General features: G+C 41.4%; 1 protein-coding gene across 1 annotated transcript in view; it reads right to left on the bottom strand.

The window, feature by feature from the left end:
* ncanb (neurocan b) overlaps positions 1-16,516 on the bottom strand; it is a 168,493-nt gene that overhangs the window by 79,809 nt on the left and 72,168 nt on the right. The window contains exons 7-9 of the mRNA XM_030082709.1: positions 15,817-16,110; positions 13,989-14,843; positions 8,058-9,263 (exon numbers count right to left, since the gene is read on the bottom strand). Of these exons, the coding sequence (XP_029938569.1) occupies positions 8,058-9,263; positions 13,989-14,843; positions 15,817-16,110 (2,355 nt within the window). The remainder of the gene's footprint in view (positions 1-8,057; positions 9,264-13,988; positions 14,844-15,816; positions 16,111-16,516) is intronic.

The raw sequence follows: 16,516 nt of genomic DNA, 5'->3' as shown, positions 1-16,516 counted from the left end.
CTCAAAATGTAGAATCCCTCTGTCATCTTTGTGCAAGTTTAGATGGCTGTTACAAATGTGTGCATTCCAATACAGCGTGTTAGTTGTACAGTGATCAATAAGTTGTGTCAGTAGCTAACAGTGTGTAAATTGTAACTGGCACCGACCTTGTTTACATGTACACAGAATCTGTTTAAGATGTAATTAATTTGTTCATGTGGATGGAAGTGGACAGTTCAGTTCAGTCCAACACCATCTCACAGCTTAGTATTTGTTAAAACAAGCCAAGTCTTTATGCAACTCAATTACATGTCATATTTTTGAAGTAAATCACTCTGATGAAGACTTCCGGTATGGCAGCACGCTAGATGGACGCATGTTTCCCCCTCTCCTAAAATACAGACAACAAACTGAGCTACTTCACCATGAACATAACTTATGATCTCAAATGTCATCGACACATAGCAAACAGGCTGTGAAAAACCCTCACAAGCCAAGACAGAATTCACTCCAGCTAAGCAAAGGGGGAATGTGAATGCTACTAAAACGGCAGAGGAAAGCAAAACTCAACTAGATGAGGAAAGAACAAACTCCCAACCAGTGGGAAATTGTTCCCATAAAAGACATTCAGGACCTAAAGACTGATTTTTTGCACAAAATTGATGGGGTCATGTCAGTCATTGAGGGAATAAGAAACAAAGTGGGTGAATGCATGAAACGCCTGATGAGTTCGGAGGCCCTCGTCTCTGACGATGAAGACACTCTGGCTAACCTGGAGGCCAAGAAATATGAGACATGACAACAAAATCAAAGAAATGGAAGACGGGTTCGTGGACATTGAAACAAGATCAAAACGATCTAATCTACTGCCTGGGATGCAGTTTCCTGGCAAGCTACAGCTAGCCTATAAGGGAAACACATTCTCTTTTGGCAAACCACTGGATGTGGAGGACTTTATTAAGTATGTTCAGATGGAGAAGCGAAGGAACGAATGATGGTATGAGAAGCTAACCTGTTAACAAGCAGGACAACTTACCCATTGCTAACAAATGGGGCTAAAGTTGAGCTCTATCACCAACCAAACACACCAGTCCCCTCATTTACTTCATGTGTACAATGCCGTCACATTGTCCAAGCTGAAAATTTGGTTCATATGTTCAAATGTTCTATAGTTTAACTATTTTGTTTCTTGTTGCAGTGCTAGCGGTGGCCCTTAATCATAGTTGGCCGCTCCAGAGGTACTGGTTCCAATGTTAAAGGGGAACTATGCAACTTTTGCTCTCGCGCTCCCCCTACTGGTCTCCTGTGAAAGCTCACTGTCGTAAACGTCCTCCGCATCACCATTTTTTTAAAATATATTTTTTGTTGTTGCGCAAAGCTGAGTTCCACAGAGGGGGATTTCACAGTGGAGATGGACTGGATAGCGCATGGCAACTCCTCACCAGGTGTGGAGGGATTTCGGGATAATGTTTTCGAGACTTTGGGTTATAAGTTGAGTGTTCATACTGTTCAGTTGTTTGTTTGGTTAGGCTGGTAGAATTTCCTTTCCACTAATGTATTGTGAGACGTGTCACATGTTCCAGGAGCTGAGGGTCAAATTCACATCTTGAAAACTGCAGCGGGCTGCAAAAACTCCAGAAAGTTAAATAAGTAATGGGAAGGTTAAAGGACTTCCATGCTAATGTTGTATTTCTCCAGGAAACTCATTTGGCGCCAGAGGAAGACTCCAGGATTAGGAGGAGATGGCGGGGGGAAGTATTTTCAGCATCCTTTAATACACACACACACACACACACACACACACACACACACACACACACACACACACACACACACACACACACACACACACACACACACACACACACAGGGGTTTATGACATTAATTCATAGATCCATCCCCATGAATGTCAAGGAAGTGGCAGCAGATAAACTGGGTAGATATTTGACAGTTCAGGGCACCCCTCATTCAGGATTCCTTATGTTGGTTAATATTTACGCCCCAAACTCAGATGACCTAAATTTCTTTGAAAACCTGCTTCTCACGCTGCCAGTGTTCGACAGTCGCTATATCCTGTCTGGTGACTTCAACTGTACAACTGACTCCACTAAAATGAAAATGACCCAACTATACACAATCCATAGTGAAAGCAGAGCAATTATCCAACAATTTATGAAAGATATGAACCTAAAAGATATATGGAAAGACTGAAATCCCACATTGACAACGTGCTCTTGTTTTTCAAAAACCCATGACTCCTACTCACGGACAGATTATTTCTTAATCTTGGTCAGTTTATTGTGCAAAAAAAAAAACTGAAGATTGCAATTACAATAGCATTCTGTTTTCTGACCATGATTCAAATAACTTTGATTAACTAACTATCGAGAGACCCCCACTAAATGGAAATTCAAGCAAAAGCGGCTCTTGGACCCAGAGCTCATGTCGTCGAATGGAGAACAAATATTTACCTCACCACCAACATGCTCGAGACATGAGCAAGTATTAGATGAAAGGCATTTAAAGTTTACATTTGAGGTCAGATAATCAACTTTACAAGATCCAAATCCAAAAAACTTAAACACAAAACATTACTATTGCAGAAAAAAAAAAAAAAATTAAATAGGAAACCTACTTCAGGAATCCGTACCCCAAAAATTAATCAAGAACTGTTACTTCTTAGAGCCCAATCCAATGAAACTTCTGCAATTAGTGTTGCCTCCAATCTCTTACATCTTAAGCAAAACTCCTGTGACCAGGTGGAGAATTCAGGCAAGGTATTACCCTGGCGTATAAACCAGCTTAAAAATGAGAGGGCTATTACTCTCCTGATTGTTTGAATAATATCTGCACCTTGGCTGTGCAATGCTGAATTCTGCTCTGCACAGTAGAAATGCTGAAAGAGCTAGCAATCTCATTTTGACTTTCTATAACAAATAAAATGTGTTTTTGGAATCAAGAACACTAATAGTCTTGTTACCCAAGTGCAGCTGGAGAGCTAGGTCTGTTGACTACAATATTACCGGTAACAACATCTCCGTCATTAAAGGTGTAGGTATGAAGAAAGCTGACAAAGACAACATGTTAAACCGACACTAAGGAACTTTTCAACCTTAATAAAACATTTTAATATCTTTTGTGATGATACATCAACTTACAACTAGTTGAATGACCCCTCTGTCACGGGCTGAGGGCGTCAGTATTGCTTTCACTTGGACTAAGCAGCTGTGAGGAGGGTGGTAGGAACCCTGCACACTAAAAAACTCCAAATGTGCGGACTGCTTTACGGCATGCGTCACATCATGATATAACATTGTTTAGCCACCATTAGATTCATTTAGATTCATTACCTCGTCGCTATCCGTCCTTCACACAGCCACTGGAAACAAATGTAGGCGAGTTCAGTCCGACAGCATGCCACCGGGAGCAGCAATTTACGACGTAACGCGCGAGTCCTCATGGGAACTGTAGTATTCGTTCAGGCAAAACACTACCGCTTTTGTCCACTGGCACCGCCAAAATTAACGAAAACTGAAAGTTCCTTAGTGTTGCTTTAAATGCAACATCATTAATGAGATGGCCCAATTTATTGTTGGTGTTTTTTTCAACTAATGAAAAATGATTATCAGACTTTTGATGAGGTTTTTGTGATCTATGCTTCTTTTTTTGTCTTGATATTGCTCTAATTATGAAGAGCGACTTCATTTTATCCTGGAAAAAAAGGCATGTACAAAGATAACTTTCTACTAATGGCTACTATTCAGTGCTTTTTCAACTGGCATGCATTATGATTATTAGTAGAGAAAAATGCACACAAAGGACTCAGTGAGACTCATGAGTAGTCTGTTTAAACTCATTTTAAACACTTTGGTTGAGCTCATTGCCCTGGTTATCCCCATACAAAGGGCCTGTGCTCAGTCAGCACAGAGAGCTCTGTAGAAGCGTTTCATCCCACACCACGATGGAACATGGTGTCCCTCAAGGCTGTTCTTCAACAAATCTCATTCATTTAATACGCAGAAGCCAGTAGCACTGGATTAGATTCAATAGGGGTGTTTGATATGTAAAAATGGTGGAGTTACACCATGAAAAAAAAGAGAAACTTGGAGACAAGAGGCAAATAGACGGATGAGAAATTAGGCAAAGTGTGAATTATAGGATGGTGACTATTTTTTTTAAAAGAGGTACTGATGGGGATCCTGCAGAGACCGAGCATCGTACAGAGGACCGATATGGTTAGACTGCAATTGACTGCCTCGTGTTGTATCACATTTGAGTTCAAGAGGCTATCAAAACATTATGCCAGGGGGAGTCATAACAATGACCAGAGGAGTAATAAAACACATAAAGTCAGGGCGATGGGGGGGGGGGGGGGGGGGGGGGGGGGGGGTAGCAAGTACAGCAAAGACAGAGAAGAGAAAGTGGAGGATGGTGAGAGAAAAAGACTGGAGACACGTGGAGCATGAGGCAGGAAAATCAATACATTTCTATATGCAGCAGTGAGAATATGCTCTCTCGCTGCTCGAGACGGCCGATCCAATGACTCCAACAACCAGCAGACAAACTGAACATCCATCCACAAACCAACACTGATAATATGGCATCCAAGTTTGTCCCTGTCTTTATTTTTTCTCTCTCTTCCTCCATCAACAAGCACCCACACCCACACATGCACGCATGTGCGCTCGCGCGCAAGTGCACACACCCACACATTTCAGCATACTGGCTCTTCTCCTCTAAATTTAACTCTCTCATTTGGTTGTGGGCTCGCTTCCTTGTTACTGATGTTGCCAGAGGTCTGATCCATCTTCTGCTGGGGACATGGCTTTAGTCAAGACAGCTGTTACTCGGAGGCATGCTGGACCTGTTTACCAGGGAATCACATGGTAAACCAAATCCTGGATGGACAGCCGATAATACCGCATGCACCTGCCTTACTTCATCACTCCAAAAAGCAAGCTACGAGTGCTGTGAGGCTTTCAGGACATTTCCATGCTTGTTGAGATGCACTGAAAGTGATATCAATTTCAAAATGTCAAAGTTTTTCCTAATGGTAGCTTTACACTCTAGTTTTAAAATTCGGACTTCCAATTTTAAAATATGCAAATGAATGAATTCAAATAAACTTTGTGTCTATTTTGTCAAGCTTTAAAAGAGAAGGATTAAGCTGTGTCTGTAGTTATAGTGTATCCACATGCATGCGTATGTGTTTACTTTTAGTTCCTGAGTGGGATTGACATAATGCTGCTTCTCACTGTTTTTTTTTTTTTGTTTTTTTTTTTGTCTGTATACTTTGCCCAATCTTTGGATCTCTGAAGTGCGGCCATAGTAAGGGAAAAATTGGAAAACAACTAGATGTAGTGCAACATCAGTGTCACATCCCACCATATTGCCAATTGGGACAAAAACAGACCGAGCATAGTCCAATACCCTCACAAATAAAATTGCAAAAAAGTCTAAAAATATGAAAATTAAGAAACAGGAACACAGAAGATGGTAAATTAGAAAAAAGGGGGAAAGAAATGCTTTGCTGGAGAACTATGCTATCTGGAGGCCTACAGGACTGTATTAGTGTAGTCTCTGATCATTGATTAAAGCGGTTTATGTACTCTCACCCTCACCATTGCGGAGGACACACTCACCTCCCTCACTACACCCACATCCTTCCTTCCAGGAGCTTCCTTCATCTTGCCCTTTCCCTCCTCTCCATCTCTACCTATCTGCAGTAATGGTCAGACAACCACTGCTGTAATTTCCTCTGTACTAAAAACTGACAACTACAAAAGGTCACACAGGAGGAGGACGTCTCATGCTTCTAATCACTCAACAGGAGCAAGGCCACTCAGTCCCACTCAAATATCCCCCCGACGAAGGGAAAAATACCCCTCCCACTGATGATTATATTTTAATTCACTTTATGAAAAGCAGTGTCAAGCTGCGAAAAAATTTTAATCACAGGAGAAAGAGAGAAAAAAATCTTTAAGTTGTCCAGTTACATAAACGAAAACTTTTCGTCTTTGAAGGGAATGAATCTGTGGAATTTACATGTTCATCAGTTGTAACGAGAGAACATAGCCACACTCTAGCATTCAGAAAAAGTAAGATACTGAATGCCGCATTCCACTCTCAGCAAACCAGCCAAACTAGCATCAAGCCCTTGTCTTTGGGTGGCTGACTATTGAAAACACATATTCACCCACAAATTAACCTCCTGTTTACCTGCTGTTATAAAGACAGAAAGGTGAGCCCTCCAATCAAAACTTGAGGCATTACTGGATTGAAGGGGGCTTGAATGTGACTCGAATCTTACCAAAAGAACATTAACACCTTTTATGTGAGGGTCAAAACCAGTATACACTCAAAACAGTGAACTGTGGAGTTGCTGAATGTAATTAATGCACCGATCCTATAGTTAATTAACTAGTCTGTGTTGGTTAAAGCTTAAAGCTCATGTGCACATATGGAAAATGAGGCATTCGTTGAGCAGAAACTCATTATAAAAACCACTTTAAATCTAGATGAGGTAGAAATGAGTAGCCTCAATGATGTTTGCTGTATTATTATAATTATTATTTATTCTTTAGTTTGCAGTTATTTTTCTGTCAAAGTAATGAGTCCAACGAGACAGCTTTTAATGCAAAAACTACGCTTGGGGATAGAGTGCAAGAGGAAAGTTGACTCGAACGCTAGTCGAAGAGCTTGGTGAACCTGGACAAAGTACAAAATGAGAAGGAAAGCAGGCTATAGTCAATTACGAGTCCCATCTTGTAGTTTGTGTCGACATTGATTTGTTGGAAAACGGTATCTCTGCCTTTGCCCCAGTTCATTTAATTGCGCTCACTCTGACCGGCTAATTACTTCACTAGACCAAGCTGGTCTCACCCCACTGCACTGCCTGACTGTCTGGAGCCCCTCTACACCAGCAGCGGTGGGTGGGAGACATGAAGAGGAAAGAGATGAAGAAAAAAAAAATCGCCAGCCTGGATTAAGAATGCATGATGTATGTCAGAGCAGAAGGCAGTAAGGTGATGTAGAATGTAACAGAAAGTGACAGAGTAAGGCAAAAGAGGAGCATAAGTTTTAGATTTGATGTGGTTCACACGCACTATAAACTCAAATGAAGGCCAAGCAGAACACACTGTCATGACTGGAGTTCTTTCTGGTGTTTACTCGTAAACACCTTGACTTGACTGACAGACAAACTTATAATGTTATAAACTACTTACACATAGTAAGGAAATTATTGTCTAGTAGATTATTTCTGCAATTCGGCAACACTTCTTTGAAAAAAGTTAGATTAATTTAGAAAATTAGTGGTGCCGTGTTTGAACATGTTTGACAGTGCATTTGTGGGATGAGCAGCAGAGCTCACAATGGTTGTGCCAAAAGTGCTCTTCCTCAGAATTCCAAGTGAGGAACCAGCTCTGGAAGATCAATGCAAAAGAGGTATCAGGTCCTGATGGCATCAGCTTAAGGCTCCTTTTCTACTATAAGCAAAATTTAATACATTTCAGAAAACGTAATAATTTGTAGTTTGTCCATATATGTTTTTCTATATTTTTATGGTTCTTGTATTTATTTATTTAGTTATGATTTAGTTAGGATTATGATGATGATGATGATGATGATGATTACAATGATAATGATGATTTGAAGAAGTTAAAGGCTCAAGAGCATTTTTTTCTAAGGAAGGCAAACAAATGTGTCTTACACATAGGGGTACAAATCCTAAAAATTGAAGCTAGTTTTACTGAGTCCTTCCCCTTTAGATGAGAGATCATTCTTATGTTTCATTGCTTCATTGCTGAACACATGAAAAACCAATCATTGTTTCAGGTATGCTTAAATACTGCAACTTTCTAATTGTTTTACATTATGTTTGTCTGTGATCTTATGCACAACATCTCTATCATTTAAGACTTCGATGTCAGTAACCTTTTTGAGTAAAGTGACTTCTTAACACAAAGAACCACAACAAAGAGATGCTTCGCAATTTAAAAGAAAAAAAAAACGAAAAGAAAAGAAAAAAGCTAAAGATATAACTGAGGTTTGAAGTAATCAACTGTCATGAACTTACCTGATGGGATGAGACCCAAAGACCAGTTGGGGATGAGAAGGCCAAATGGGTTGCTTCCTTCTTTGTTTTCTGTCGTTCCCAAGCTCTTGTGTTCGTCTGCCTTGAAGCCCTTGAATGGTGTCCAAAGACCCCCCACAACAAAAGACTCAGAAACTGCAGAACGGGATTCCATTTCTGTAGCACCAACCTTGGGGACGGATGAAACAGTGGTCAAATGAGTGACTCCAATAACTGTTTGAGACTCTTCACCAGGTGCCTCAGTGGCCTGTAGGCCAGTTGGGCTTGTAGTTTTGTGGATATCTTCCTGAACCCATGAAATGGAAATTGAAGGCTCCTCTGTTGAAAAGCTGTCAGATAAACCATCTGTTGTAGTTTCTGTGGAGGCAGAGTCAGTGTTATATGTGACTCTGGCTGTTGTGGTGGCTTCAGAGGTGGTCAGCACATCCACCAAAGCTTTAGGTGAAGAATTCATGAAGTCACTCTTGCTCATGTTTTTGCTGTGCTTCTCAGGAAGCATTGGGAAAGCTGAATTTGTCCCACCTTTGCCTTTGTGTGAGGAGGCAGAAGGCAGACTGTTGGCGGGCCGGAGGACATAGAGGATCTCCCCCTTTGCCTCCTCTGCTGTGTTTGGCTCCTGAGAGCCCTGAGTTGGAGTGGTAGGCTGCTCAACCAGCTGCCATTGGGAGAGAGTAGTGTGCTCAGCCACGGTCACAAAATCACTCTGTCTGAGTAAAGATTCACTTTCATGACTCTGTTTCACATCAGAACTGTCCTCCTTGGTGAGTTTCAATCCAGATTCAGCAGGAAAGTTGTTTCCTTCTGCACTCCCCTCTGTGTCTTTCTCCTCTCCTGATGCGCCCCTGGTAGATGGAGGATTAGCACCTTCTATATCTTGATCCTTGTCTTCACCTGAATAGTTTTCTGGAATGTCTTGTCTCAATGAGGTGGGCAGGGTCATCACCTCAAGGGACCCTGCTTTTGCTTCCATTGGTTCCCAGGTGGCATGTTTACCCGCATAGGCCAGATTTCCAGAGGTACTGAGTTTGGGGCCACGCATGGACTTGATGGCCCAGGAGAAGAGGGTGTTGGGGGCAGTAGAAAGAGCAGAACCTTGTCTGTGATCCTCAGGCCTGGATATGTTGAAATGTTCACTGGGTGGTCTCCCAACAGGTTCTGATTCAGATGGGAACTCATGGGATGGGAACTCTGCTGGGTAGAAAAAAAAAAAAAAAAAAGAAAAAAAGAAAAGATAATTACAACTCTACCATTACGAGAATTAAATTTTATGGATGTACAATAACAACAAAATAAAGGCTGACTCACAACAAGTAGTTAAGTTTTGAGTCAGTGTGTGCTAACTCTGTGGACTATGAGGCCACATACGTATCTGCATTCTCACGATCAACACTGCAAACCATTTATGCAATCAACAAATTCAGTGCAGAACAAGACTGAGCAAATGAAAGCTTTATGTGCATTGTTAAAGTGATAAACTAAACACTCAGTGTTATAATTTTATTTTGAGCAATGTACAGTTGTGGCCAGAATGCTGAAGAAAAACAGCTTAGGTTTTCAAAAAATTTTTTTACTGTGTTAGGGTCTACAGATTTTTGTTCAGTTTGTTTGGTGAAAATTCACATTTGAAAATTCACACTGTCAAAACCTTAGACAATGACCCGATTACCACACATGACGTATATCTCTAGATATATATAGCAGGCTGTTTTACACAGATGTGATAAATATCTCTCTGGAAATATAAGGAAATGACTCCACAATCTCCATAAATACTGTTTTATGTGGTCCTCAATCAGCAAGAATTGTAAACTGTAACAATTCCATAAATATCACTGTTTCAAAGTTATTAATGCATATGTCACACTGCATATATTAACTTTTTTATGCTAACTGACATTACTATGAAAAATACCACATCATACTTTGCATGTAGTGGGCTAATCATGAACTCAGGAAGGACGACATCAGTGAGCTTTACCTCCTGTCTCAGAGTTTTGTAAATTATCCTCAGCCCTTTATCCAGAAAAGAAATGAGACAGAAAGTCAATGCAAGCTGTGCTCTTAGTATTAACACCTCTGGCTAACCCATTGACTGCTGAGTCAGAAAACATTACACTTTGGAGATATAGCCACGTGTCTATTCAAAATCCATTTAATGTGTTGTGCAATTGATATATGTTGGCCGAAAGCAAAGCGGCACAATTTAAGTTAAACAAGTTACAACCTCCAGCTGTCTTAAAACATTCCAATCAGTGATTTGTAAAACATTTCTAAAGAAGGACCGTGTATTTTCATTATGTGTGGGATAACACATTTGCAGACCATAACTGTATTTCACTCAAGCAAAGACTTGTACTGTACGTGCAAATATTGTATGAAGAGTCTTTATACAATATTTGCACATGCATGTACCCAGTGCTTGGATTCAGCCTATCCAGACTGCTTTTATTGAATAATTTTTCCTAAGTAGCCCCTAATTATTATTTACTGTGAGCTGGATGTTTTGAATTAATTCCTCCACCTGTGCAATCGATCAGGGTGGTAGCTAAATTACAGAAGTTTGAAGCTAAAATGAGGGTTTGGGGGGACTCCCCCGCTGAAGAGCAAATAAATGCACAGCACAATCATGGCAGGACATATTCAGATGCAATTTCACACTCCTCTTCCCTGTCCCTGTTTTCTTGTTCCCTGTGGATCCACATACCCAAAACAAGTTCCTGCTGGAATAAACCTGCCTGTGGTGAGGGAAGCCATGTGTAAAAATGCAGGAGCACTTGCACCGCGATAAGCAAATGACTGGCTCCACAACATACTCAGTCTAGATCTGTTTATTTAGATGAAGTGGTCCACTGTACCTTATCAGCTTACAGCTTTAAACCAGAGTCTGTCTACACCATTAATATTTCATTTTGTCTGCATGTGTGACTCACTGGTGTGTGTCTGTGTGTTTTTCTAGGGCAGTAGTACAGCAGCGTTACTGGGAGGACTGACTACTGCTGCTCTCTTTAATATCGGTGAGCTCTATTTGGCTGTCCTCTGTTCAGTTAAAGGTATAGTGGACGACGTTTTAGCGGGATGCGAATCTCAACTACTGGTCCTCCAACATGACAATCACGCTGGAGAAATGCTTGCGTAACACCGTCAAGCGCGCTCGTTGCCGTGCAGAGCAGGTAGGATGGTCTGGCGCATGCGCGTTTTTCAAAAAGCGAGTAACAGACGTTTGGCTTCGACTTTTTGAGAAAATCGTCCACTATACCTTTAACATGTTCAGAAATTGCTGTGAAACAGCACAAAAAGTAACCCTAACCCTACCACAAGAGGGAGAACATATCGTACACAAATATGTTCTTTGATAAATATTCAGTAGTATGTAAATCATTCAGACGGTTTTGCTTTTACGTCGTGCCTTAATGTTCGTATGTGTTTGAGGTTCATTTCCATAAGAACCATGTAGTCTGGCATAATTATCCTATTAATAATCCAAATAGCTAATTACATACTTTTACTACACACTGATGGAAGTGAGAATAATTAAAGACATTAATCTGTTTTGATCATCTATGTAATGACCCATGTAATAAATAAAATGAGACAATTAGGCATAGGTTTGGGTGATTTCATGGTGCTATTTACAGCATGGTTAAAGTTCATCACTGCTGCTGTAAATCTGCTGGAGAAGGGCTCAGAGGGAATGAAGAAAAAACCCACAAGTCATAGTGGAAATACTGCAAAACAAACTTATAATAAACCCTATTCATATGGTAATTGTGTGCCTTCACTGTGAGCAGTTCTGCTGTGTTGACTCCACTTTAACAGTGTAAACGGGTGGTGAGGATCCCTTCGGGTCAGGCAGACATGATATTAAACTGTGAGTTGGAAGCTGACAAAGAGAGAGAAAGAGGAAGACACTCATTCCATCTACAGATATGGCATCTAATAAAACAGGGCTGAGGATGAGTTATTGCATGGCCATGTGAATCATGTCAGCAGCATCTACACTGAGTGCAGACCACAGGCCTCATCGTATTGTATCATGTAAATTCAGGGTTGATCACAATGGGCTGTAGCAGACACAAATCTCTTCTATAGACAACCAAGACGTAGTTATTCAAATTTCCAACATGTTGCAGGCAGTTGTTTCCAATAGGAGCTTGTGCTGATGCTCATTTCAAGAGTATTTCCAATTATTTTTAATAACAAATAAACTGCAATTTCCCTGCATCCACAGACCTTTGTTCAGCTTTTCATACTAATTTGATTCGATATTCAAATACTGGTCTTTATTGGATGTAAGTCGTGCATCCATATCAATCAAAGAGACATGGCACCATCAATCGTTATGTGACCAATGTACTATTCAGATCTGAGGGATACCCTGCGGTGTGTAATAACAGAGTTAATTCAACTCATTGATGCCAGTTTAAGCAAGGACATTAGTTGGGCAGTTTTCCATCAAGCCGACATAAAAGAAAAAAGAAAAAGACAGATTTCACCTCTTCCTCCTTTCTCCATCTCCCCCTTTCTTCCATCTTCTTCACTCTACTCATGCCTCACCCTCACTGTAGTGATCATTACCGCCTACCTTCACAGACTCGGCGCCTAATTGGCAAAGACTTAGACGAAGGTTAGAGTGAATGGCAGTGCAGCCCAGCCTCCACGTTAATTGGATAAGGCTGTGAATAATGCATGTGGACTAAAGCATGGATTTTCATTAATGCTTTGGGATGAGGTTGCTGTGGGATTTCAGGTAGCACAGCAGTGAGTATTTATATTAATAAAGCCAAGCACTGCTAGGTGAGAAAATCCCAACACCTTTATTGGATCATTCTTCTGGGCTTTCTGAGGGAGATTGTTTGTCTCACTTTGGACCCCCCACTCCCCCACTGACCTTCCAGCCAATGCGAAGGTGGTGTTATTTGTGGGGACCATTACTAGAAAAACCTCATTCCTACCTGTGGTCTGAGTTCTCTTCTATTTTGTGGACATTCCCACATATTTCTCTACAGAATTGCTTTGCTTCAGAAGTTCTTGGCCTCATATATTTGCTGTCATATACTAATCCTCTGATCTTTAGACTACAATTTCCCCTGCAGTTACAACTTGGACCGATTTTTATTGCCAGTGTGTGTGTTTTTTTAAGCATGCGAGCTGAACACAGTGACCTGTTGACCTTTTCTGTCCTCAGATTTGTTGTTTTGCATCATTCCTCAGGTCAGTTCATCCCTCTGAGGATATTACCTGTCAGTTCTTAAACACACACAAGCAAGCACACATGCATGGATGCACACACACCGACTTTCTGAACCATTCATGTCAGTCGTTTTGATTTTCTCATTTATTTCACTCATTGTTCATTGCTAATCCTACTTCTACTTACAAGAGGCATCTCTGACTCGTAAATGTAAACTTTGATTTAAGATGCAGGCCTGCTTTGTTTAAAAAAAAAAAAAAAAACACACATTGCATACAATAACAAATCTCTTATCGCCTCGAAATAGATTAGAAAAATTCAAGCTTAGCTGTTACTCTTTTTGACAGCCTGTACAGTAAACAAAGCACTCTGTCAATAAATATAAGAGCGAAGGCAGAGCAGTCTCCACTCCAACAGCCTGCATCGCTGTATGTGCTGTGCCACGTTTGTTTGTTTGCAATTACTGTTTAATTAAATTTACAGCAATACTTCAAATTGCCCTGCGGAGGAATACATTACAGCATGCTTGGGGGAGAAGACAAAGTGGGATAGAGAGGCAGAGACAGCTTAAAACGCATGACACTAACAAATCCTATATTTACCATCTACATTTAAATGCTTCCATTTGAAATGAAATTTCATTTTAATTTATTCAGATGTTATTGCAACAGCACAAGCAGTTATTTGTGGTAAAGGTTAAAGTGTCAAAGCCAAGCTCTTACCGTTATCAGTGGATTGCGTGCTGCTGGGTAAAGGGGTGGTGGCTCGCTCGCTGGAATGGGTGCTGGTGTCACCTCGCCCTGGATTTTGGACCGCAGGCACCAATCGTATCAGTGGTATCATCTCTTTTTCCTGTTCAGACAGACCCTCCTCTTTACTCTGAAGTCCACTGGTGGGACCTCTGAAGGAATAAACACCACTTCTGTGCTCCATGATAGCATTGTCCATGCCGTTCTTGTTCCCGCCAGGCTTTGGTGCACTTGTGTCTCTGCTGATGGCCTCGCCATGTGTCTGGTTCTCTCCTGTTTTTTCGTCGGGCACGTTTTCCATCTGGTCAACCTCTTCCCCACCAGTCAAATACTTAAAGGGTTTCATGAGAGTGTTGACAAAGTCAGCCAGAATGCTATTGCTCGTCTGTGACTGCGGAGTGGAAGATACCGTGAAGGACGATGTCGGGGCGTCCGATCCATAGAAGCTACTGTCCTCTTCCTCAAGGGCAGAACCTCCGTGGCTCTCCAGGACTTCAAGGTCAGAGAGGCCCAACGTGTTCATGCTCCTTGGACTTTCAGACTCATCCTGGCTGGGTTGGCTGGTTCTACGTTCAGCCTGTGTCTCGTCCCATGCCCCCTCAGGCCTTAAGTGGATGACTACATGCTCCTCTGAGATCTCAGAAGAGTTGTTGATGCCAGCAATGGAGCTCGCTTTGTCCAAGTCGACCAAACCAGTCCAGGAAGAAGTCTTAGAGGAATGGGCATTATTCTGAGCCTCAGTAACCAAGGACATGGCTTCTGCTACTGGGTTAGCGGTCTGGTATAACGCCTGTGCCTCTGCAGCCTGGACCCCTGTTGGCTGATTTCCTGAAACACAGAACGGACAAATCACAGTTGAGCTGCTTTCTCTGCTGCTATACAACACGGCACAAAGCCATTTATTACATCGCTTCTTCCTTGCAGGAAGTCTGTTATTGCTTTTAACATAAGACTAAGTTTAGACATACTGTACAATTTCATAGCTGGATAACTTCATGAAGTCGAAAATCTGATAACTGATAAAACCCCAATTATTTTAATTTTATGAACATACTTTTTAGCGATGAGATTATATCAAGAATTATGTTAACATAAAACAAATTTGTTAAAAAAGCCATCTGAATATCATTTAGCATTACATTCAGCTGTGCTAAAGAAAAGTTACATTAAATATTAATGTAAATGTGCATACAACGTTGCAAGTGCAGTGAAGAGGTTCATCTATCAGCTGTTTGTTTTGACAGATCCTCGGCTCCTCTGCTCTCATGCTGTTCTTGTTTACTTGAAATGATTGGGTTATGCAGATGTTTTGCTTCAGTGATATTTTCATGCACTGACATTGTGAAAGATGAAATTTTCTTTTTTCTCCAATCTGTGTCAATATGATTTCTGAATACTAATCTGCAGTTTGCTGCTGTGAAATGCAAAAACCAAAATATGATCTGAATCATACACAGGAAAGGTGAGCAGAGTGTGATGTTAAGTCAATTCCGTGTGAAGATGAAGCTGACTCATTTCAGTGTGAATTATCTTCTGACAAAAAGAGAAAGAGGTCAAAGACAAACTTTTCCCCCCCAAACCTTTCCTCGGTCTGGATTCACCACATTAAAAATTACAAGCCCTCAAATTCACCAGGGATGGAAGTAAATGTCACACAGTCTCTTCGCAACCCCTTCATGTGTAACACAAACATGTCATGCTAATTAAAAATTAGAACGTTAGCAAGTTCCCTGAACCCTGCTGTTGCTGCCAAGGCAATTACCACAACGCATCAACTTCATCACAACACAGCACTCAGCACCTCGGAAGCAGAAAGCATCAAACAGGGCCATGGTGTCTGGGAATCCGGTGCGGTTGGGATTGTTATAGACAGTTCGAATGCCGGGCTCATCCCCGCCGCAGTTCTTTCGCGGGACGTTGATGGGGTAGCGAACACTGCCATCAGCCAACCAACCAGGATCGCACTGGTCGAGGCCTGCCTGCCAAGCCAGGTACAGCTGCCCGACAGTGGCGAGCTGGGCGCCAAGGGAGTGACAGTGGGTTGAGGCGGTGGCAAGGCTCAGCTTCTCAGGCACTGTGGAGTGGAAAACTTCCCCTGGAGGTTGGAGGAAGATGAGAAACAAGGAATTATATCACTTAGGCAAGGCGAGTATATTTATATAGCACCGTTCAGACACAAAAATACAATCCACAGTGCTCAGCAACGCAGACTTAGAAATCTCAGCTCTCAGGACAAGATCTTTGTTCAAGTATTTGTTTGAGAGTAGGTTTGTAAGAGAGGGTTGGTTTCAAGTTGTAAAACCACACACATTTAGATGTCAGTTCTTGTGTGTGCATGTGCGTGTGTGCGCACGTGCACACGAGTGTGTGGGAGCTCATGCGTGCGTGTGTTGCATGACTGTCACCATTTCTTTCAAAGATACTTTAAAGTAAGTAAGTTCTTTTTTTTTTTGCTGCTTTGCCAACTTTGGAAACAAAACATGAGGTGGAGATTGCCAGAG

The sequence above is a fragment of the Salarias fasciatus genome, chromosome 23, assembly GCF_902148845.1.
Source record: "Salarias fasciatus chromosome 23, fSalaFa1.1, whole genome shotgun sequence".
Taxonomy (NCBI): domain Eukaryota; kingdom Metazoa; phylum Chordata; class Actinopteri; order Blenniiformes; family Blenniidae; genus Salarias; species Salarias fasciatus.
This window is presented reverse-complemented; position numbering and strand designations above follow the sequence as displayed.